The 22900-nt window shown below is 38.6% G+C and overlaps 1 protein-coding gene across 2 annotated transcripts in view; it reads right to left on the bottom strand.

Annotated features, from left to right (window-relative positions):
* Nucleotides 1-16089: 16089 nt before the first annotated feature.
* pcsk6 (proprotein convertase subtilisin/kexin type 6) overlaps nt 16090-22900 on the bottom strand; it is a 91491-nt gene continuing 84680 nt past the window's right edge. For both annotated transcript variants that reach the window (XM_056239597.1, XM_056239598.1), the window contains 2 exons: nt 17968-18080; nt 16090-16677 (listed from right to left, as the gene is read on the bottom strand). In XM_056239597.1, coding sequence (XP_056095572.1) covers nt 16577-16677; nt 17968-18080 — 214 coding nt within the window. In that variant the 3' untranslated portion in view covers nt 16090-16576. The remainder of the gene's footprint in view (nt 16678-17967; nt 18081-22900) is intronic.

Below are 22900 nucleotides of genomic sequence, written 5' to 3'. Positions count from 1 at the left end.
TACAAATTGTACTACTGACTATTTCAACATAGCAGTGTAATTTGTATATGTTAGGTTGAATGTTTTATTATTGTGTGTGTGTGTGTGTGTGTGTGTTTGTGTGTGTGTGTGTGTGTGTGTGTGTCAGTGTGTGTGTGGGGGTCTGGGTGGCTCAGCGCGATTGAACAGTGAAACATACTCCGTCATTTTCTTCATACAGGACATCATTCAAACGTCAAAGTGTTTACTTATATTTGTGTACACTCGCAATAAAACACAACATTGTGTTTTTGTTAAATAAATTAAAGTAATACGTCCCCCGAAATGGCGCTAATTTTAAAATGAAACTAAAATGCTCACGGCTGCACGGGCATTCATAACTCTGCGCGCCCACGGTGAGGGACGAGCAGAACAGAGCGAACGTTGTTTAGTTCATTCCTACTTCCATAGGAATTAATTGAAAAAGCTCACTCTACTCTGCACCATTATTAATGAATTGTGCAGACGTCCTTATTTTACTTCCGCTTTTTACCTGATTTTGAACACAAGAGGGCAGTATAACACTATGTATGATTTGGAAAAAAAAATTTGTTGACTAAACAACCATTCTGGCTGTTTTTAAACTTAAACATTATTCTCTAATTGCAGTATCTAAGATATCAATAATCCTTTCTCAGGTCTACATCTGCCGTGTGTCTACATTATACACATAAAGTTTGAAGCAAATTGGGTAAAAATAAGAGGGTGATTTCAAAGCCTTTAGGAAGTGACACACTTCCTGCTGCCAGTTGGTGGCGCTATAACTTTGACTCACAATAGTCACATCCATGTGATCGGACTCTTACAGCGAACACACTGCTGAAGTTTCATCAAGATCAGTTAATGTATGCAGAAGTTATAACACACTTCCTGTTTCCTTTATTCGCCATAAATTCGTTTCCTCGCCACGGCCAAACCGTTCGAGATATCAAAAATCCCCTGGCAACTTTTCATCCTCAATGTCTTGACTTCATGCTGACCGAGTTTCGTGGCGATTGGTTGAATTCTCTAGGAGGAGTATATCGAATTCCAGGGGCATACGCTTCCAAACAAACCATAATAGCCGACTTCCTGTTGGGCTGGGGTAAAAAGTAAAAGTACAAAGGATATATGAATCGATGAGATCTATATGTGTACCGAGTTTCATATTATTACATTCAAGCGTGTTTGATTTATGGACCAAGTTTTCGGACCCTGTTCCAGGGGGCGCTGTCGAGCCCCCCTGCCACGCCCGGGTACCAGCTTCAGCCCGGCCCTGATGGCCGCGGGTTCTGACCCGTGTGCAAAGTTTCAAGAGTTTTAGAGCATGTTAAGGGCCCCAAAAGTGCGCTGAGAGTCTCAAAAGTATCCAAAAAGAATATTAAAGTTTGATGCGTTGTCACGGCAACAGCATCTAAGATATCAACAATCCTTTCACAGGTCTACATCTGGCGTGTGTCTACATTATACACATCAAGTTTGAAGCAAATCGGGTAAAGCCTGTTTGATTTATGGACCAAGTTTTCGGACCCCGTTCCAGGGGGCGCTGTCGAGCCCCCCTGCCACGCCCGGGTACCAGCTTCAGCCCGGCCCTGATGGCCGCGGTTTCTGACCCGTGTGCAAAGTTTCAAGAGTTTTTGAGCATGTTAAGGGCCCCAAAAGTGCGCTAAGAATCTCAAAAGTATCCAAAAAGAATATTAAAGTTTGATGCGTTGTCACGGCAACAGCATCTAAGATATCAACAATCCTTTCACAGGTCTACATCTGGCTTGTGTCTACATTATACACATCAAGTTTGAAGCAAATAGGGTAAAGCGTGTTGGATATATGGACCAAATTGTCTGACCCGTTCAAGGGGGCGCTGTCGAGCCCCCCTGCCACGCCCGGGTACCAGCTTCAGCCTGGCCCTGATGGCCGCGGGTTTTGTCCCGTGTGCAAAGTTTCAAGAGTTTTCGAGCACGTTAAGAACCCCAAAAGTGCCCGAAAGCATAAAAAAGCATGAAAAAGCTTAAAAAAAGGAATATTAATGTTTGATGCATTGCCATGGCAACAGTATCTAAGATATCAATAATCCTTTCACAGGTCTACATCTGGCGTGTGTCTACATTATGCACATGAAGTTTGAAGCAAATCGGGTAAAAATAAGAGGGTGATTTAAAAGCATTTTGAAAGTGACACACTTCCTGCTGCCAGTTGGTGGCGCTATAACTTTGACTCACAATAGTCACATCCATGTGATCGGGCTCTTACAACGAACACACTGCTGAAGTTTCATCAAGATTAGTTAATGTATGCAGTAGTTATAACACACTTCCTGTTTCACGTTTCTCGCCATAATTTCGTTTACTCGCCACGGCCAAACCGTTCGAGATATCAAAAATCCCCTGGCAATTTTTCATCCTCAGTGTCTTGACTTCATGCTGACCGAGTTTCGTGCCGTGTGTTTGAATTCTCTAGGAGGAGTATTTCACATTCCATTGCATGTGTTTTCCAAACAACCCTTAATAGCCGACTTCCTGTTGGGCTGGGGTAAAAAGTAAGAGCATGAAGTATATATGAACCGATGAGATCTATATGTGTACTGAGTTTCATATTATTACATGCAAGCGTGTTTGATTTATGGACCAAGTGTTCAAACCACGTTCCAGGGGGCGCTGTCGAGCCCCCCTGCCACGCCCGGGTACCAGCTTCAGCCCGGCCCTGATGGCCGCGGGTTCTGAGATGTGTGCAAAGTTTCAAGAGTTTTCGAGCACGTTAAGGCCCCCAAAAGTGCCCAAAAGGTAGTAAAATAATAATAATAATAATAATAATAATAATAATAATAAATAATAATCCTTAGGAAAACAATAGGGCCTTCGCCTTTTCAAGGCTTGGGCCCTAATAAATAATAATCCTTAGGAAAACAATAGGGCCTTCGCCTTTTCAAGGCTTGGGCCCTAAAAATCCGGACGAGAAACTTTTTTACTCGGACAAGTGAATGACAGATTAAGCGTATGAAAAGGCTTAATGTCGAGCCCTCCCTATATAGCAATGTCATCAGGATACACATACACCGGTAGGCAGTGGCCCACCTTACCGGGTGACCACGTCGTGGTCCACCAGAATTTATAGTTTACCCACCTCTTTTTTTACCACTACACCTCTGAACCTGAGGCTCTGGGACAAATACCTTATCAAAAAAAAAAAGTCGGTTTCCTAAAAACGAAGGGAGACGGCGAGCGTGGATCACCGCTGTGCGATGAGAGGCTTGGCAGCCAGGCAAGAATTCAAGGATCTGTAGCACTCACTTCGTTACAGGTAACAAACTCATGATAAGCAACAGATAATTATGGAAGCTTGTTTCCGCCACTGAAGAAATAATAATAATAATTGCGACTTTTTATCTCACAATTGCGAGATAAGAAGTCAGAATTGTGAGAAATAAAGTTGCAATTCTGAGAAATAAAGTCGCAATTGCGAGGAAAAAAAGACAGAATTTACTTTTTATCTCACAATTCTGACTTTTTTCTCACAAAAAGTCTATGATGAACTCTGTTGTTATTGACTCTACCGGAAGTTAAGTTTGGGCCACAAAAGCGCGCATGCGCAGTAACGTTTGTTTATGTTGTTGCCGTTGAAACCGTCTATAGAGTATAAGTACATTTTTCAAGTATGTACTTTACTGGAGTATTTTTATTTTGAGAAACATTTACTTTTTCTTCACTGCATTCCAAAGCATAATATCGTAATTTTTACTCCACTAACTTACATTTAATAAAAACATGTCGTTACCTTTTTACAGTCTATGGTCGTTACTTGTTATTTTGAAATTAAGTAATCGTCACTAGTAGTGGGAAGTTCGGATCATTTTACTGACTCGGATCTTTGAGTCTCGTTCAGCAAAATGAACGAATCTTTTTTCGAGTCATTTCGTTCATTTCAGCATAATATAATTAAAATGGCATGTTAAATATCCCAACACATCTAGAACTTACGAAAATGTTGATTACATTTGTAAAAAGAATAAAAATAAATTATAGGGTAATGCAGCCAAAGCCAAATTATAAGAAACCGAAATTTTTATGAATTGATTAGTTGTTGGGTTTTAAGTTCAGGCTATTGCAGTCTGATTCTGTTAGTTCACCTCACCTCCTCATCCGAGACGTTGTTTCCTTTGCAACTTCATATTTATCAGGTTTGTTCTCCTCCTCTTGTGTCTCGAGACGTTAGTTGTCGACTCGTCAGTGTCTGACTCTGATCTGTCTGCTGGGCCGTGCCGTGTGTGATACAGCAGGGCCGGAAAGAGTAATGATTAGTTCATCTTTCGAGTCTCGAGTTCGGGTTCGGCCGGGTCCGAGTCTTTCGTTCTTCCTGTCAGTCCCATAGAGGCTATGCTGTCAGTACCGGAAAGAGTAATGATTAGTTCATCTTTCGAGTCTCGAGTTCGGGTTCGGCAGGGTCCGAGTCTTTCGTTCTTCCTGTCAGTCCCATATGCTGTCAGTACCGGAAAGAGTAATGATTAGTTCATCTTTCGAGTCTCGAGTTCGGGTTCGGCCGGGTCCGAGTCTTTCGTTCTTCCTGTCAGTCCCATAGAGGCTATGCTGTCAGTACCGGAAAAAGTAGGCCTAATAGTAATGATTAGTTCATTTTCTTCGAGTCTTCGGGTTTGAGTCCTTCGTTCTTTTGTCACGTGACCGCTGGTATCTCGCATCAAATACAATATTAGATTCGTATTATTGACTGCGTCTGAATGTATATTGTTTTATATTTAGGAATTAAAATACAAAATATGTGAAATAAACATTATCTGAAAAATAAAAGTTCCATCTTATTATTGTCCCTGTCCGTTTCTTTAAATGTTTCTTGTGCATCTGTGGTGTGTTTTATTATATATTATACATTAATTAACTACTATTATATTATACATTAACTACGTGCTTGTTTGTAAAAAGGTTGTGAATTAGTAGGCTATTCAATACGGTGACAAGTCACGTGACAAAAGAACGAAGGACTCAAACCCGAAGACTCAGAAGATGAACTAATCATTACTCTTTCCGGTACTGACAGCATAGCCTCTATGGGACTGACAGGAAGAACGAAAGACTCGGACCCGGCCGAACCCGAACTCGAGACTCGAAAGATGAACTAATCATTACTCTTTCCGGTACTGACAGCATAGCCTCTATGGGACTGACAGGAAGAACGAAAGACTCGGACCCGTCCCGAACCCGAACTCGAGAGAGATGAACTAATCATTTCCAGTACAGATTCAGAAACCATATGTTGCGCAATGCGCATGCGCGATCAACACAAAATGAACGAATCACTCTCTAAGACAACTCGGTAGTCCCGAGTCATATTAAAGATTCGTTCAAAATGAACGAATCGTTCATGAACGACACATCACTAATCGTCACGTGCTTCGACTGCGAGACGTGTCCGATTCGCTGATTCTTTTCAATGAACCTGTTAAATCGGTTCGCAAATCGCACCGATTCACCGAAATATTATTCATTCGCAAATTGTACTGATCCGATTGTAGCTTTTCACTTCGTTCTCAGCGAGTGTCTAGTGAATGACTGTACAAATGTGACTAAAAATGAGCGAAGAACCGGGAGATCCTCGGAGCTTGAGTGCACGTGCGACTGATGATGGCGCGAAAAGTAAGTTACGAATGCCGAATTTTTGGATTGATTCTTGATTGAAACGCATCTTTAGGTCACAACTGTGAATTGTTTGTGAACTAAATCTGTTGTAAAAGGGTGAGCTAATGCTTGAATTAATGCGGGCATGTCCATATTACCATCTTTCAACGTTGTAGATTTTACGTAAAAAAAAAAAAAAAACATTAAAATAATGTATTGCACTTGCATTCTTCCCCACTACCGTCGCAGTTTCAAATGATGTAATAGACTATAGCGTTCTTTTTAAAATGTTATGCTTTTATCCCTTTAGACGTCTTTTTTATTGTTTGTCAAAACACTTTAGGCCTAACGTTACATATTAGCGTAACGTTATCTGCATCCACTAATCTTCCTTATTGACTTGTGCTGGCTACTTATACATAAATAATAATTCAAAATAATGATGACTCAGCGATTCCCTCTCCCCTAGGTATTTTGAGCAGAAGGATTATATAAAATGTATAAAATTAAATAAATGTAAAAGTATGTACAATTGGAAAAACATTCATTGATCAGTCATTTTTACATAAAATATCAAGTACTTTTACTCAAGTAAAATTCCACTTTTACTCAAGACTTCGTCCACCACTTTCTGTGTCCATGCAATTTACTAGCAATACCTTTTAAATTAGGAATCCTTTTAAAGGACATTCCTGGCTGAAATCGTAACAACCTCTGCATTTATAACAGAACATGTATTTGCTTGCATACATTAATTTGTATGTAAGCAAATTCCTGTTTCTGGTCCAGTTCTATAACCCTGTATGATCAAGGAGAGGCATCTTCAAAGAACGGAGTGAAAGAAGAGCAACAGGGTGGAACATTGGACAGGTTTGGATGTCACTGATATGGAGCACGATTCGCCCTGCAAACACTTTTCCTGATGAGTGTAAAATCAGGATGGGTTTTATTCAAGAATGAAAATGTCACCATTTACTCACCCTCACATTGTTCCAAACCTGTATAATTTTCTTCTGTGGAATGAAAGGATGGGGACCAGCTGTCAAGCTCCAAAAAGGACACACAATAGTTTGACTCATGCACTACATTCTAAATTCATCTGAAGTCATACGACAGCTTAGAAATAAACCAAAAGATCTTACAATCTTGCATTACTTGACAGCTGTGTTCACTTTGAGTGTATAGAAAAGAGCAGCTTGGATGATCTGCTTTATATAACACCTTTCTGTTCTAAGGAGGAAAAACAGACTACATCTTTAGCTGCTACATCTGGGACAAGGTGGTTTCGGTGTGGTGTACGAAGGGAGACGTTTGAATGATGATCTTTAAGTAAGTAAAATTAAAATGAATAACAGCCTGTCTTTGTCGTCATCTTTTACTCTTTACATCTTTTACCAAGTCCTCTTAGTGTATCTTTTTAAAAAAATGTTCATGGTGGCTTTGAAATATGTCATCAAGACCCAGGACATGAAATGTTTATTAATTGTAAGTACATTACACCACATAATCAATATAAAACATCTCAGATTAACTTATATCACAGACAAATTGAATCACAAATCCCTATTTGGGAAATCACCTCCATCTAAGGATGATAAAAACTGTTTGTATTCTAGCCTGATCATCCAAACCCCCTTCCAAAAGAGATCGCCCTCACCCTCCTGGCGAATAAAGGTCCCAGTGCGCCTCCTGGACTGGCAGGACCCCCCTGACCTGACCGCTTCATGGTCCTTGAATGTCCCTCTCCCTGTGAGAATCTGGTACAGTTCATGAGATGTCACGGTGGAAGACTCGATAAAGAGAAGGCACAGCATATCATGAGGCAGGCGGCTCACACCGCGAACATTTTGCCTTCGTGGAATACTCACTCCACTGTGACATAAAACTGGATGACCTACTGATTAACAGCGAGACATCCGAAGTCAAGCTGGTTGACTTCGGATGTGGGGACATTCTGAGGAGTTCGCCGTACAGGTCATACTCTGGTATGTATTATAGAATTAGTTTATTCTGTGTAATGGATACAGAACAATCATGTTGCGTTAATGCAAACCTCTGGTTTTGTCTGCATATCAGACAAAATGTCTTTCCTCCAGGCACAGCAGCGTACTGTCCTCCAGAGTACCATGTCAGGGGGATGTACTATGGCAGGCAGGCGACCGCATGGTCACTAGGGGTTCTGAATGTTCCTGATGTTGTGTGGACATTTCCCTAGAGGTCACGATCTGCTGCTGCTGAAACAGAAGCGCTGGTCCAAACCCAACCTGTCAACAGGTGAGATCTAGAATTAATAAATCACAATCATACAAAACATCTTAAAGGGGTCATATAATGCCATTTTCACACAAGTTAATTTGATTCTTAAGGGTCTAAATGAAAAGTTTGTAATATACTTTAATTATAAATTCTCATTAGTTTTGTAAGAAAACACTAATTTTACCTGGTCAAAAACAGCTCTGTTTTCAGCACGCCGTTTCAGTGCATATGCCTTTAAATGATAATGAGCTTATCTCACTCCGCCCCTCTGTTCTGCTGGCGTTTTGACACAACACATGTGGGGTGTTGCCTTGACAACAGTTAAGGGTATATTTTGGATAGAGAATGGCAGCGGGAGTTTCTGAGGACACATCTGCGCAACCGTATCAGTTTGAACCGGAGTCGGACCTGGAACAAGATGACGGCCGCAAAGAAGTTCGACAATTAAGGCTCGAACAGGATGTTTCTGAATGGTTGGTTAACGTAATGTCACTTTGATCTATCTTTGTATGTACTGGCAGGGTAGAGTAACTTAGTGAGATGTACGAACACTATGTGTTTATGTATATGTACTCAGTTTGTAATAACACGATAACCATAACGCGTTGTTCATTATAAACGTGGGATTATGAATAGCTTGTTTTCATATGACGTCACGCCACTGCGTTGCCATGGCGCGAAATGCAAATGGAGGGCAGGAAGTGATTTGCTGTATTTAGAAAGCACTATAACAAGCTCAAAATGCCTATGTTTTGCGTCGTTTATGGTTACTTAAATCGATCAAACCACGAGGAGTTTTTATCGTGTACCAAACGTTGTTGTTCATAAGGGGGGGAAATGCAAGAAATTGACCGAAAAACTCCGGAAAAACGGCTTGCAAACCTACGTCTGCGGTCGGGAGGAGCCGAATGGGAAAATGCCCGTGTGTGCAGTGATCACTTCGTCAAATGTGAGTAACTTAATACAACTTAAGTGGCTATGTTTGTGTAACGTTTCCGAACTTTGTAAAGTCAAAGTATGTCTATAAGACGAGGTAGTTGCTGATATCTACCGTCTCGATGGCAGGAAAATCTTTCAATTCAGTTGAAAATCGCTCCTCTTCATAACGTAAGGATCACGTCCAACATATGTTTGATTTTTTGTTTACATCTTTCTCTTGTACGGACTTTCCTCCATCTCGTCCATTGCGCTCTTCACTCCCTGCCCTCCATCTGAATTCCGCGCGTCATCATAATCACGTGACTGAAACCCAGCTATTATATTGAGAACGTCGTACATAGAAAACATGCCGTAATGTACCCTGAGTGTAAACCTTAGCCGCATTCATCGTGAAGCGTGCAAGCGATTTGCAAAGATTAATATAAAGGTTAATACAACTTTACACTCACTTCTTCTGGAGGTGAAGCAGGGACATGAATAGTTGGTACCGATTCTTTTTTCAGGAGCAGCTTCTTAGCAAAACCAGCTTTACACTGACCCTTACACTTTATAAAGCAGTCTGCTGAGAAATCCTTCGCGAATCGCGCAAACATGAAAGCATTGACGTTGCTCGTGTGGAATATTCCCTTCGAAAACAAAACTCAGCCACTGCGTCTTCAGCGGTTCGGATTTAGGAACATCAAAATGACTGCTGTGTTCATAATTACACCCAAGAACAGAACACCACAATCGCTTAGGCGCCAATCTTCTCCAGCGTATCAACAATGACGGACTATGATGACAGCTCGCTCAGGACGGGTCTGTGTTGAAACGCTGCTGTCAATCAACAATCGTGGGAGGGGCGTCTGACCGTGTGACGTCACACGGTCGAACGGCTTGATTTGAGGAAGGGGAAAACATAAGGAGATCAGGGTGGGAAATTAACTTAGCCACAGTGGCTGGTGGATGCCCAATTTTACCAGCCACTTATATTTTTTACCAGCCACCTTTTCAGTTTGTACATTCATAGCTACTGCTGACTCCGCGGCGGGCCTCTTAACACCGGGTATATGTGGCCAAATTTTTTATATTTTCCTTTCGTCTGTACCTCAGCTCAGCTATATGTGTCACAGTCCGTTCAGCTCCGTGTTCGTGATGTACAGCGCTGAAAACCAATCAAATTAGTTACTCGACAAAAGTGCATTATTGTTGCTTAGCAACAGCATTCTTTGACAAAAGCTGTCCAATCCGTTACAAGGAATGTTTTTAGTAACCAATAAAAATGTTTTACAATCTACCCGCCACTGTGGCTGGTATACAAGGCAAAGTCACCTGCCACTTTGAAAAAGTACCAGCCATTGGCTGGTGGCTGGTGCTAATTTCCGACCCTGAAGGAGATTAAAACAAAAACACTGGATGGATTTTTGTCATTATATGATGGTTGTGTACAGGCACTGCCAACACACATTTCAGTACAATCAACTTGAAAAAGTGCATGTACCATTATATGACCCCTTTAACATGATCAAATAGAGCAGATGTAAAGTTTGAGGTAATCAGACATCCCTCTCGTCTTCCTGTACAGAATGCTGTCATCTGCTCAGCGCTCTCCTGTAAGACAAACCAAGCCGACGACTTGGTCTGGGGCTAATCCTGTCCCACAACTGGTTTAAGGTAGTGAAACATAAAATAGTCAAAAATAATTTTCTCATAGGAAGAATTTGCCAAGTCAAATCTGTTGTTTTTTTCTGTATTGTTCAGGTCGTTGCATAAGGCCACTCCAGTTGGCGTCTTTCATGCAGCTTGGCGTCTTGTGGGACACTTCCATCCCTCCTCTCGCCTTTGCGTCTTGCGGGGCGAGCAAGCCTTGTGTAGCGTCTTGCACCTTGGTTTGAGGGAGCAGTATTTGCGTCTGGCGGTACTGCTTCCGAAGGGACATGTACATACTACTTTTGGTTGCCTCTTTTTGTTTTTCCCATCATGGCCACTCTCTTCCTGAGGTTCCCGTCTCACAGCTGTCCAAATGCCAGTAACAATTTAAACACTATTTATTATTTGTGAAGTAATGTTCAACTTTTCTTTTTAATAGTCAGCTTATTTCAGCAGTCTTCAAGCTTATACACACTGGTTACAGACACAAAAATGTACCTTTAATTTAAGCTGTATTTATCTCAAGATTACAATTGCTGATTGTTTATTCTGTATTAAAATGTTTAATTTATGCTACAATGTAAAAAATAAAAACCCTTACTGAACACCGTCTCACAAATGAACACAAAATCCCTCACGAGGCCACCAGAGCGCAGCACAGTCCAGTCAGTCTAAACCAGTTTCTTTTGTTCCTCACTGAAGGATGTTAACGGTCGGAGAGTAAAAGAAAACCACAGATGGTGTAATGAACTTTTAGTTCATTCCTCTGCTGAAAAAGTTTCATTTTTAAATCATCTACAGCGTCAGACTACTTCTGATATTCTGCCCAGATGTGGAGGTTCATTTTGTTTTTGTAGATGCTCATTATTTTAAGAAAAGACAGTTTGATAAAGTTCAGCAGATGTTTTTAATGTGAAAGTCAGTAAATCATCAGATGATCACATATTCAGAACAATCGAATCAACAGCTGCTGGACAATGTGACTAATACAGCAGCGTAAACCATAACTGCGAGGTATTTCATTCCTTAGGGCAGGCTGTGCTCAAGTTTACACTCGAAATGTGGAAATGTCATACAAATAGAGTTGGCTCTTATGGCAAATTAGATAAAAGCCTCTGCTAAATGAATAAATATAAAGGCAAATTATTCAAAATAACGGTTTTCATAGGCTTTTATTGTCGTCTCATCACTTTTGGCTTGTTAAATACAAGTAAACAATATTTGCACTTGACAAAGTTTGATTGGAAAAGACAATTAAATCATTCTCATCACAAGTGAAATTTATTTTTGTTTCTCTTTGTTGTTTTTCGCACACAATCATGTTTCATATTTCATATCAAGCTCTTTAATGACACTGTTGTCTCCTTGGTAAAGTAATCTAACTTATGAATTAAAGGTTTATTGCACTCTAGTTATTTAGGTTAAATATCATTTATTTATTTTCAGTTTAAAATATAGTTATAACATATTTAGAATCTATACTTTAATTTAATCATGTATTTTCATAGTTAAAGATTGAAAGTCTGGGTCTCAATCTTTAATATCTAAATCTCAATCAAAATATCTATGGATAATCAAGTAAATATGAGTTGCTTTAGTCCAGTATGTATTCATCTTAAAATATTACTTACAATATTTAAGTTATTCTTATGTTTAATTTATAAAAATCTGAAAATCTTTCACAGCAAAGATACGTGAGAAACAACCTGAAGGTGGACATTTTTATGATTATACTAAAAGGCCTTTTACTTGTTATAAAAATTAATGTTTTCAAACACTGCTCTTGATGCCATAGTTCTGGGACACAAAATCAACCTATACACATAAAATAATACACTTTATTTCAATGGTCCACTTTAGACATTCTACTAACTATAAGTAACTTGTTAACTAGATGTCAACTAAATTATGTAGAGTATTAGGAGACAGTAGGCTAGGGTTAGTAGAATAAGTTGACATGTAGTTGCAAAGTTACTTTTAGTCAACAGAATGTCTAAAGAGGACCATTGAAATAAAGTGATACCAAATCCTTTTTAAAGCTCTACACAATTTACTCATTTCTGTCTATTTTTATTTCTCCTGAGGAATTCTAGGAAACACATCTGAGACAAAGATAATTATGCATGAAACATAACTAAGAATTCATAAACGTCATCGGAGCAAAAAATTTAGCACTTAACAAGGTCCCATTAGTTAAAGTGATAGTTCACCCAAAAATGAAAATTCTGTCATTAATTTCTCACCCTCATGTCGTTCCAAACCCGTAAGACCTTGAATATAATACATTAATAAATGAGCAATACATTTGTTAAGAGTATTTAATGTTTGTTGATGTTAGTTGTTAGTTCATGTTAGTTCAATTTTTAAATCAAATTTGAACTAATGCAACCCTATTGTAAAGTGTTACCAAAATTCAATTGAATGCACACATTACTCCTGAGACCCGAGAGTTTGCCTGGTGTGCATTTTATAATTGTTCTTGCTATTTGGGATAAGTAGGACCTAATAAATATAATAACTAAAATTTGTTTTTGTACAGGAAGTAGTTTTTGCAGAAAATGATGTCCTCATGTGAGGACAGTGGGTCTATGATTTACCATATGATGTCCTCGTGTGAGGACACAGTACTAGCAGTAAAAAAAAAACTTGTGGTTGTAAAATGGTTGTAATTCAAGAATGCTTTGGAATATAGACATATGGTTGGTCTTGTTTTTAAGAAGACATTTGCCAGATTATTGTAGAAGTGAAATAAATTATGAAAGTGAAACAGAAAAAAAGTTATATAAGTTTGAGTTTATGAAAATATAGAATGTAAAAATATAATTATTTATATTTTATATAAAATATATATATTATAAAATATATTTTACTCTAAAACTGCTAGAAAATTCAAGCCAAAAATCTAAACAAGTTGTGTTCCAAATTTTAGGTTGATATCTCAAAAAATGAGCTTTCAGTAAGATTTTATTTGGGCGTAGTACCAAACTTTTTCAGATGGACAGCCAGCTTCCTTACTGACCATATAAGGGTGTCTCCATTTTCATATGTTTTGAGTGATCTGAACCATGTCTTTCCATAATTTCATACAATTTATTAAGTATACATCCTATTCAGAAATAGTATGGGTGTTTTGGCAGTATTTGATTTGATTTCAACCTCTAATAAACATAAAAAGAGCACATATGTGCATTATAGCTCGCTGCTGCATCACAAATCGAGAAATTATAATATATTTCTTTATATTCTAAAAATTTTCAGACCTTTTTTTCTCATAACATTTAATTAGTGTTATCTTTTGAACTCTTGGCATGAAAACAAACTGAGGTTTCTACCAATCTTTCATGATTTTTCATGTTTTTTTCTATTTCAAAATAAAGGCCTAAACACGCCTAATGAATATGAAATATTCTTGTTGCAAATTGATAAATTACTGCTATTCTGTAATTTATTTTAAAAAACAGCCACCAAATATGAAAACTAGAGATTGTAAGCTTTCAAATGATATTTAGTTTGTCAATATTACTTTAGGTTTTTACTAAGATATTATTGTTCTAAATATATATGGGCAAACGTCCCACGTGGGACGGTGACAGTTAAGGGGATAACGTAATATAGTCCCAATGTCCTCAAACGAGTACTTCATATTCACTGATGTCCTAGAGTGCTACTATTACTAAAATATGTCAAATTTTAATCCCCATATGATGATAGAGACAGTATTGTACATAGATACATTTGTTTCATTCATATAATTTGAATAGATTTTTTACCTGGGTCATTTTTCTTTCGGGAACTGGTGTAGAAGTGTTAGGGTTAGGGTCATTTTCTTCTCACTGACATTGGTGTAATGTTGTGATATCACTACAAGATGGTGTGGGCAGTGCCCCTAAATGTGGCCAACATGTCTAAGATTTACAAATTTGACTATCATTGTGTCAAGAGGCAAAAATGTAATGTCCTCATATGAGGCCGCAGGGTCTCAGGAGGTTAAATTATGCAATAATGTAATGCAATGATGAACAATAATGATCATGGTAGTTCAGGGTTGATTTATAAAGCAGCCCGTAGTTAACTGTTACTGTGTAATGTTATGAAGTCCACTGAAGGCAAGTTAAGATGAGAACCCAAGTGCTGCTTTATTTCCAATACATGATCAAACATTAAACAAAGGCATGGCGTGGCACAAAACTCACAGCAGACACATAGACATGAGCGTGAAGCTTACCAATAGTGGTTACAGTGAAACAATACTTGATCAAGACACATGGCAAACATGAGGGCTAAAATACACTAATGACTAGACAAGGGACACCTGTGAACAATGAACCAATGACAACATGACACATCAGACAAGGGAACACATGGCGGGATCACATGACTAACAGGGAATCACATGACAAAGACATGACACAAAACCAAAACAAGACGTGACAGATGTAACCTCTGTGGGTGAGTCCTGTCATGTTTTGTTCATGCCATGGTTTAATGTTTGATCACAGTCTGTAAATAAACTGCACTTGGGTTCTCTACAAACCTGCCTTCAGTGGACTGCTTTACATAGGCCCTGTCCCAAATGGCGCACTTCAATCGGACTTTCGGTCTCGTGGACTTAAATTGCGCGTGCTCGCCGAGTCTACGAGTCCACGAGTCCGTAGGCCGTCCCATTTAGTATTGTAACGCTCTGAAGTGTGCTCAGCAGCGCCCCCTTGTACACTTGAAGCGGTCTTCCGCGAAGCCCGCATAGATGCAGGCTCCACGCACTTTAACTACTCAGGAATCCTTGCGAAAGGCCAATCAGACAACGGATGGGAGGAGATTTCGCTCACGGACAATTGTTAACATGGCTGAGAAGAAAATATTTAAGTGTAATTATCATTACGGTTTTTATGACAAGTTTATACAAACATTATGATCATCGACCAGTGGTTGGTGTCTCAAACATAGGCTAATAATAGCGAGCTGAATAATACAAATCGCATTATGATTCATTAAATAAATAGAACAGCATGTCAGGGTTTTACTGAGTCATATGTAAACACAACAACAATAGGCAGCATATTTCCCCGAACCTGTAGCTCCTGTCCATTACAACAATCAGACCGTCTTCCTGTTTCCGGCATGACGATCGAGTCTGTCCCAAAAATACCTCTCAATGCGCCCTCGCAGACTCGTGCTAAGGGCCCTATAGGTCTGCACTACATCACGTCAACGAAGTGTGGACTCTGAGGAAGTCCACAAGTCCAGAGTGTGCCATTTGGGACAGGGCCATACTGGTTATCAGTCCTGTGTGTGGTGTTTTCACACGAAGTGACTCCTGAATCAAAGAGATTCACTGAAGCTTGAAGAGTTCACTAACATGAGGAACATGCGTCACTGTCTGTGTGCTGTCATTATTAAGAGCAGCTGTAAACCTTCATTTCAAGGATCAGTGTGTGTTTGTTCATCAATTGCCTTTCAGGACGCTGCAGTCAAAGCATCACTGCGGGTTCATGATGCACTGCAAACAGTTGCGTCCAGTCTAAATATTTATGAGGTCTGATATCAGAACATGGAGAGACACTGGAAAACCTAAACAAACAAATGATCATTAGCGTTTAAACACGGACCACCAGCACATGCATCCTCACTGTGGGAAAAGAGAAACTCGGCCACACATTTTCATCAAGGAAAGGTTTATATTTCAGAGCACTGATACCACCTTCAAATATCATTAGATACATAGTTTAAAATGTACAGTGTCATTATGCTTGATGATCCTTGAAAGCTTAATATCTCTCTTAACATTGCTATATCACTCAAAATGTTTTATGACATACACCAACGGAATCGTTCTCCCTGGAAATCACATGATCAGTTATGAGATGGCTTCTCCCATATACAATTATTTCATAATTCAGAGCGATGTCTTTGAATAAAAAAAGAAGCAATTTATACATGTACTGCATGTTTAAAAAAACAGACAATCTTAAAAATATATCTTGATTAAATCAAATAGCACCCTAACGGTGCTTCTTGAAATGAGGAGTATTACTTCTGTCATTAATAAATCACAGTATAGCTAGGTTAAAATGTACATTAGATAATACAACCAAAGAGAGAGGAGGTCAGTCCAACGGCCTCTTTTCTTGCTGTCATCCAGCGGTCATCAAACACGTCCGGCAGCAGAACTGACGGAAGAGCTTCTTCTCACATAATCGGTTTGACTTGACCATCTCGCAGAACACTTCATCCGCTGGGAAAGAGAAAGAGTAAGTTCACTTATTATAGACTTTACTCATTGACGTCTGTTTAGAGTTTGCATGTCCCAAGATGGGACAATAGATAGCTTCAATAAGATAAATTTGACTACACTTACACTGCATATATATATATGCAGCATTTAATAGACATTTTGTGTGTAATCAGTTGACACCCGTCACTAACTTCAATCTCAAATGGCAACTATGGTATAAAGAAATGAAGAGTTTATTCTATTTTCTTCAAAGTGTCTCTTATTTTCCTCAAATAGGATGCAGCTCATATGCCGTGCACTGGATCACCATTGTCAGAATCAATGCTGCTGACATGAGTGGACCGTCTGCTGTCCTCTTTCTCCTCTCAGGGTGAGCTGATGGTCATGTTATGCAAGTTTGGACAGAAAGAAAGTTCCAGGGGAATGAGAGGCAGCAGCTCCTGGTGAAAGCATTGTTGCTGCCCTGCCAAAGCTCTGCCTCCACTCACACAACCGCCGTTTACAACAAATCCCTGTTTTATCCAGCCTTTCAATCACGCATGACCCTCTTCCCTTTTATCTTTTCTCCGTACGTCACTCTCTCCTGAAATCTTTCTACCGATTGTGTCCCTCTTTTCTTTGCTCTCTAACTGTCAGCTTTTATAGTTGTGCAACAAACTGTGTCTGAGAAGATCTGAATTCTGAAAGCCCCGTAAAAACTCAGGTCAGATCAATTTGATGTGACATCATTCTTCTCAATAACTCGATGTGACTATAATAGCAAAAAGCTTCTCAAAAAACCTAAAGGATAAAAAAAAAAAAAAAAAAAAAGGAAATCAGTGAATATATAATATGAAGGTTGAAGGTTTTGATGTAAATAATAATTATTACATATTGATTTAATAATTATTAGCCTGATTCACAAACAAATGACTCTTATGAACCGGTTTTATTCAGTGAATCAATCACAATGGCCCCTTTCACACAAAGTCTTTACTGGTAAATTACCATTAAGAGATCATGTGTGAACAGGACCTTATCAAAAATACTGCTAAATCAGTTCTGGCAAATTCCCAGTGTGAGAAGTTGTAACATTACCGGTATGATGCTGTGTATGAAGAAAGAAATAACATTACCGGTATGACCGGAAGCTCATGTTAGATTATTAGCTTTATATTAACAAATAAATTAACATTATTTTATATAAAATAATTTAATTGATTTCGATAAACAGGGGTCTGTGTCTACATGTGAAGAAAACCGGAGTACAACAAACATTAACGACAGCGACGGCTGTTCAAAGGGGCGTACCGTTGTTACAGGTGGCGTTCATGATGCACATCCGACTGATGAGGGTGTATCCGTCCTTGCATTGCGTGCAGCTCGTTCCAGGACCCTGGCAGCTCAAACAGTTCTCCTCACACCTGAAGATGGACAGAAAAACTTCACATGAGTTTCCTCTTTTCATGTCTAAAAAGATAAATGAAAATGACAGATTTCCTGAAAACACGAGGGAAGCCAGACGACCAGAACAGGAGCATCATCACATGAATATGTATGAAGGTATGCGGCCGACCAGGTCTGATGCATCAATGCCAGAGAGTGACAGCCGTAAAAAGAGCGAATGCCTTGAATCATAAAGTGGCGTTTTAATATGTTTTTGTAATAGTTACTTTAGTTAATATGAGTCAAACTGTGATATTGGATCTTAGAAGAGGAACATTAAACTAAGTCTTTATAAACGTGAGCTCAGAGCTTGTTGATTCAACCGCCCCATTTAAACACCTCAGTGCTCTACATCCACTAGTGAAAGAGGTCACGTACCCTGATGTGCTTCTGACAGCTCAGAGCGTTCACGTGAATGAGAATTAATGCTCATTAAGTGCACACCTCATTCACACACCGGGCAACTGAGAGTCAGACTGATGCTGCTGCTGCAAGATATCTGACAAAAATCACTGTTTTCTTCATCTCTATAGCATTATTAACTTAAGTTTATATGCATATTAAAGGAAAGTTCACCCAAAAATGAAAATTCTGTAAGATTTTTAGCTACTCACCATCATGTCATTCCAAAAAGATATGAATTTCTTTCATACACATTTGAAATTGTTTTGAAGGAGCTACACCGCACTCACGATCATCAAGGTGCCAGACACACAAGACTAAAGATCTCAAAAAATAAATAAACTGTCCGCACACTTAAATCCTTTGGGGTCAATTTGACCCCATTCAATGTTTAACGTCTGTAAATACATGATTTTTTTTTTTTTTTTTTGCTTCAAATTTAATGACTTTTCCTAATTTAATGGGGACAACTCTGTAAACATAAAATTAACCTGCTGATATTTTTTCAATGTCCTGTACACATTTTGTAGCATCGGTGTTCCTTGGGGTCAATTTGACCCCAGGCTCTTTTAGCTGTATAATAAAACAGAAAACATATTAAAATTTCACACACATTTGTTTTGGTTGTTTTATTGAGGTCACTATAACATGTTATAATGTGAATTTATAATGTTCATTATAATTTTACATATTCAATATTATATTCAAAAAAGTCCCTCTGTTTTAGGGCTCTAACCTAACATAACCATATCTGTAGTATTGCGAGAACCACTAGTAGTTCACATGACATGTGATATAATTCTCATGAGAACAAATAATTCTTTCCTGTGCCATGGGGAGTGGAAAACATCATTTTTGCGAGAACTTTGATGTTTCCCGTGCCATGGGGGAGGGGAAAACTTCATTTTTTGCGAGATTGATAAACTATCCTTGATAAAATAAAGTTTTTCTTTCTAAATGTTATAGATTCGAAAAATCTAATATTATAAAACACCAAATATATTTATACTATTTATATATTTTTTAATTTTAGGTCAATCAGTAAGATTTTATGGTAATTTTTAAATTTGTCCATAGTCGTGCAATGGGTATTCTGGATGTATAAGGGGTGGGGAGGTAGCCTGGTTCTACCAGACTCTCATACATTTCATTTGTACAGAGAGTCTGGCATCGCTCCATTGACAATCGTTAACTTCCTTGTAGGCGGGTACTTTGTTGTAGTCTAAAACTATCGGATCTGACCAGAGTCGCTCTGGATCTGCCACCAATCGCTAACGTTTGCTCGTGATGTATGTCGAACCCCGTGGGGAGGAGTACGGTGGCCGAGAGAGCTCAACGCGCTGCAACTGAAGAAAACGCATGCAAATAGAAGAAAACACATGCAAATAGAAAACAACGTGTGCAAATAGAAAAAAACACATGCAAATAAAATAAAACGCATGCAAATAGAAAAAAACGCATGCAAATAGAAAAAAACGCGTGCAAATAAAAAAACACCTGCAAATTAAGAAAACATCTTCATCAGTTTCACAACACACGTGTGCTCCAAATACTCACAACACCACCAAATACATAAACGCGCTGCAAATAACACAGAACACAACGGAAATGTTTCCAGGGGAACCAAATAAGTGACGAACCCGGCTGGGACGTGCCGGCATAGATATCCATAAATCTATGCGTGCTGGTGCTTACAGCTTAAAATTATACTTTATTTATTTGTTTATTTATTTATTTGTTTGTGCAAAACATACAGAGATTACATTTTTTATGACATACAACTTGTATACAATGTACAAAATGTATTAACAATATGTTCAATGTCATCAGAATACAAATGAGAAAAGAACAATGAGCTGGAAACTAAAATAAATAAATAAAAAAGATAAAGAAGAAAAACATGAAGGAAAGATATTTATCTATACACCAGTGTACAAATTGTTTCATGTTATTACATTTTCATAAAGAAAAGTTTCGTAAGAAATGTTAGGTAATGTAGGGTCCAAAATTTTAAAGTTGAGACACAGATATATAACGCATATTTTAAAAGCTTTTTTTGTAAACTAAAAATAAAAATGTATTTGCATCCGTTATGTTAACAGCATTATATTTCTGTCGTAAGACCAGCTGATGGACACCGTGCTGCGTTGTCATGGGAACATCCCACGTTGTCTTTAGTTGCTCCCTTCATCAAGTGCGCTCCACACGGCTGCCTAACAGCACACTAGAGCCTTGCTCACTCCAAAAGGGCTCTAATATCTGCCCTTCGAAGGGAGTATGGCATAGGGAAGCTCACGAGCAATAAACACGTCTCGGCCGGGTTCGTCACTTATTTGGTTCCCCTGGAAACATTTCCGTTGTGGTCTGTGTTATTTGCAGCGCGTTTTCTGTATTTGGTTGTTTTGTGAGCTTTTGCAGCGCGTTTCCTTATTTGGAGCACACGTGTGTTGTGAAACTGATGAAGATGTTTTTTTAATTTGCAGGTGTTTTTTTCTATTTGCACGCGTGTTTTTCTATTTGCATGTGTTTTTTTCTATTTGCATGCGTTTTTTTCTATTTGCACACGTTTTTCTCTATTTGCATGTGTTTGCTTCAGTTGCAGCGCGTTGAGCTGTCTCGGCCACCGTAGAGGAGGGCCACAACATCATGGCCAAAACAAACCTAAGCAAAGATTGTTCTTGCTCCGGCTTTAACTTCTTAATATTCGCCAGCGTTGCTACAACGGACCGAATGGCTTCGCTCGCATCTTTCTCCGCTGAACTACAACTCAAAATAACGCACGTCATCGTTCTCAGCCACTCCCTCTGTTCGCTGATTGGCCCTACAAAAAATTGATCGGAGAAAACCAAAGTCTACAGCACAATCTCAGACGTAGTACTGAAGGAAAATGAAATTGAGCGGAAGTGCGTAGGAGGGCGCAGCCAGGCTAGTGGGGACGGGGGTGGTGGGTGGATGTTAACTTAAAAGGTTACTTAAATAGTCAACAAATACATAAATTACCTGAGACAAACCTTTGTAAAAAATAAATAAAAAAATCATATTGTGGAGGTTTAAATTGACCCCAGTGAGTAATAAATGTTATCAGATTTGAGGGTAACAGGAGGGTTAAGCAAATTTAATCCAAGCTTTCGGTCAAAAGACCATCCTCAGGGCATACAGACAATAAATGTAACAATCAATTTAACTGTGTTCAACCACATCAGGACAATCAACAGTGATGACCAACACCTGTGACTACAAACTACAACTCCCACTATTGGACTACAACTCTCCTACCTGGCTTTCACAGGTGTTGGTAATCACTGTTGATTGTCCTGATGTGTTTGAACACAGTTAAATTGGCTTTATGCCACAGCTTCACTACTTCCTGAACTTCAGCCAGCCCTTTGTTTCCTGTCTGTCATTATTGGACAAACTGATTAATCCAGGTGTGCCTGGCCTCAGTAACAATAATCAGGCACACCTGGATTAATCAGTTTGTCCAATAATGACAGACAGGAAATAAAGGGCTGGGTGAAGTTCAGGAAGTAGTGAAGCTGTGCATAAAGCCAATTGATTGTTACATTTATTGTCTGTATGCCCTGAGGATGGTCTTTTGACCGAAAGCTTGGATTAAATTTGCTTAAAGGATTTAAGTGTGGGGACAGTTTATTTATTTTTTAAGATACACATTTGAAACGAAATGAGTGAATAAATGACTGCATTTTCCTTTGTGGGTTAACTGTTCCCTTAATCAAAAATTGTGAAATTTTTGTTTTTCTTCTTTAAAAAAAAAAAAAAAAAGTCTCTTATACTTACCAAGGCTGCATTTATTTGATACAGTAAAACAGTATTATTGTGAAATACGATTACAATTTAAAATAGCTGTTTTATTTAAAAATGTAATTTATTCCTGTGATGCAAAGCTGAATTTGCAGCATCATTACTCCAGTCTTCAGTGTCACATGATCCTTCGGAAATCATTCTAATATGCTGATTTGCTGCTCAAGAAACATTTCTGATTATCATCGATGTTGAAAACATGTTGTACTGAATAATAATTTTGTATAAACTGTGATAAATCTTTTCAGGTTTCTTTGATGAATAGAAAGTTCAAAAGAACAGCATTTATTTGAAATAGAAAGGATCTTGTAACATTATCAATGTCTTTGCTGTCACTTTTGATCAATTTGAATGCATCTTTGATATAAATATAAAAAAAATATTATAATGACCTCAAACTTTTGAACGGTAGTGAATGTGTACAGAAAAAGTTTTCACACAAAATGAATAACGAGCGTGTACATACAAAACAAGTTCTTCCACTCTTTCCAATGACAAATCTTCAAGTAAAGCATGTGTGCCACTCTCAAAACCAGTTATAACCCATTGTGATTTGAAGGTGGAGAAATTATCA

The sequence above is a fragment of the Rhinichthys klamathensis genome, unplaced genomic scaffold (assembly GCF_029890125.1).
Source record: "Rhinichthys klamathensis goyatoka isolate OS25496 unplaced genomic scaffold, OSU_Roscu_1.1 h1tg000567l_1, whole genome shotgun sequence".
NCBI lineage: Eukaryota > Metazoa > Chordata > Actinopteri > Cypriniformes > Leuciscidae > Rhinichthys > Rhinichthys klamathensis.
The sequence above is the reverse complement of the archived record's forward strand: the minus strand, read 5'-3'. Positions and strand labels throughout refer to the sequence as shown.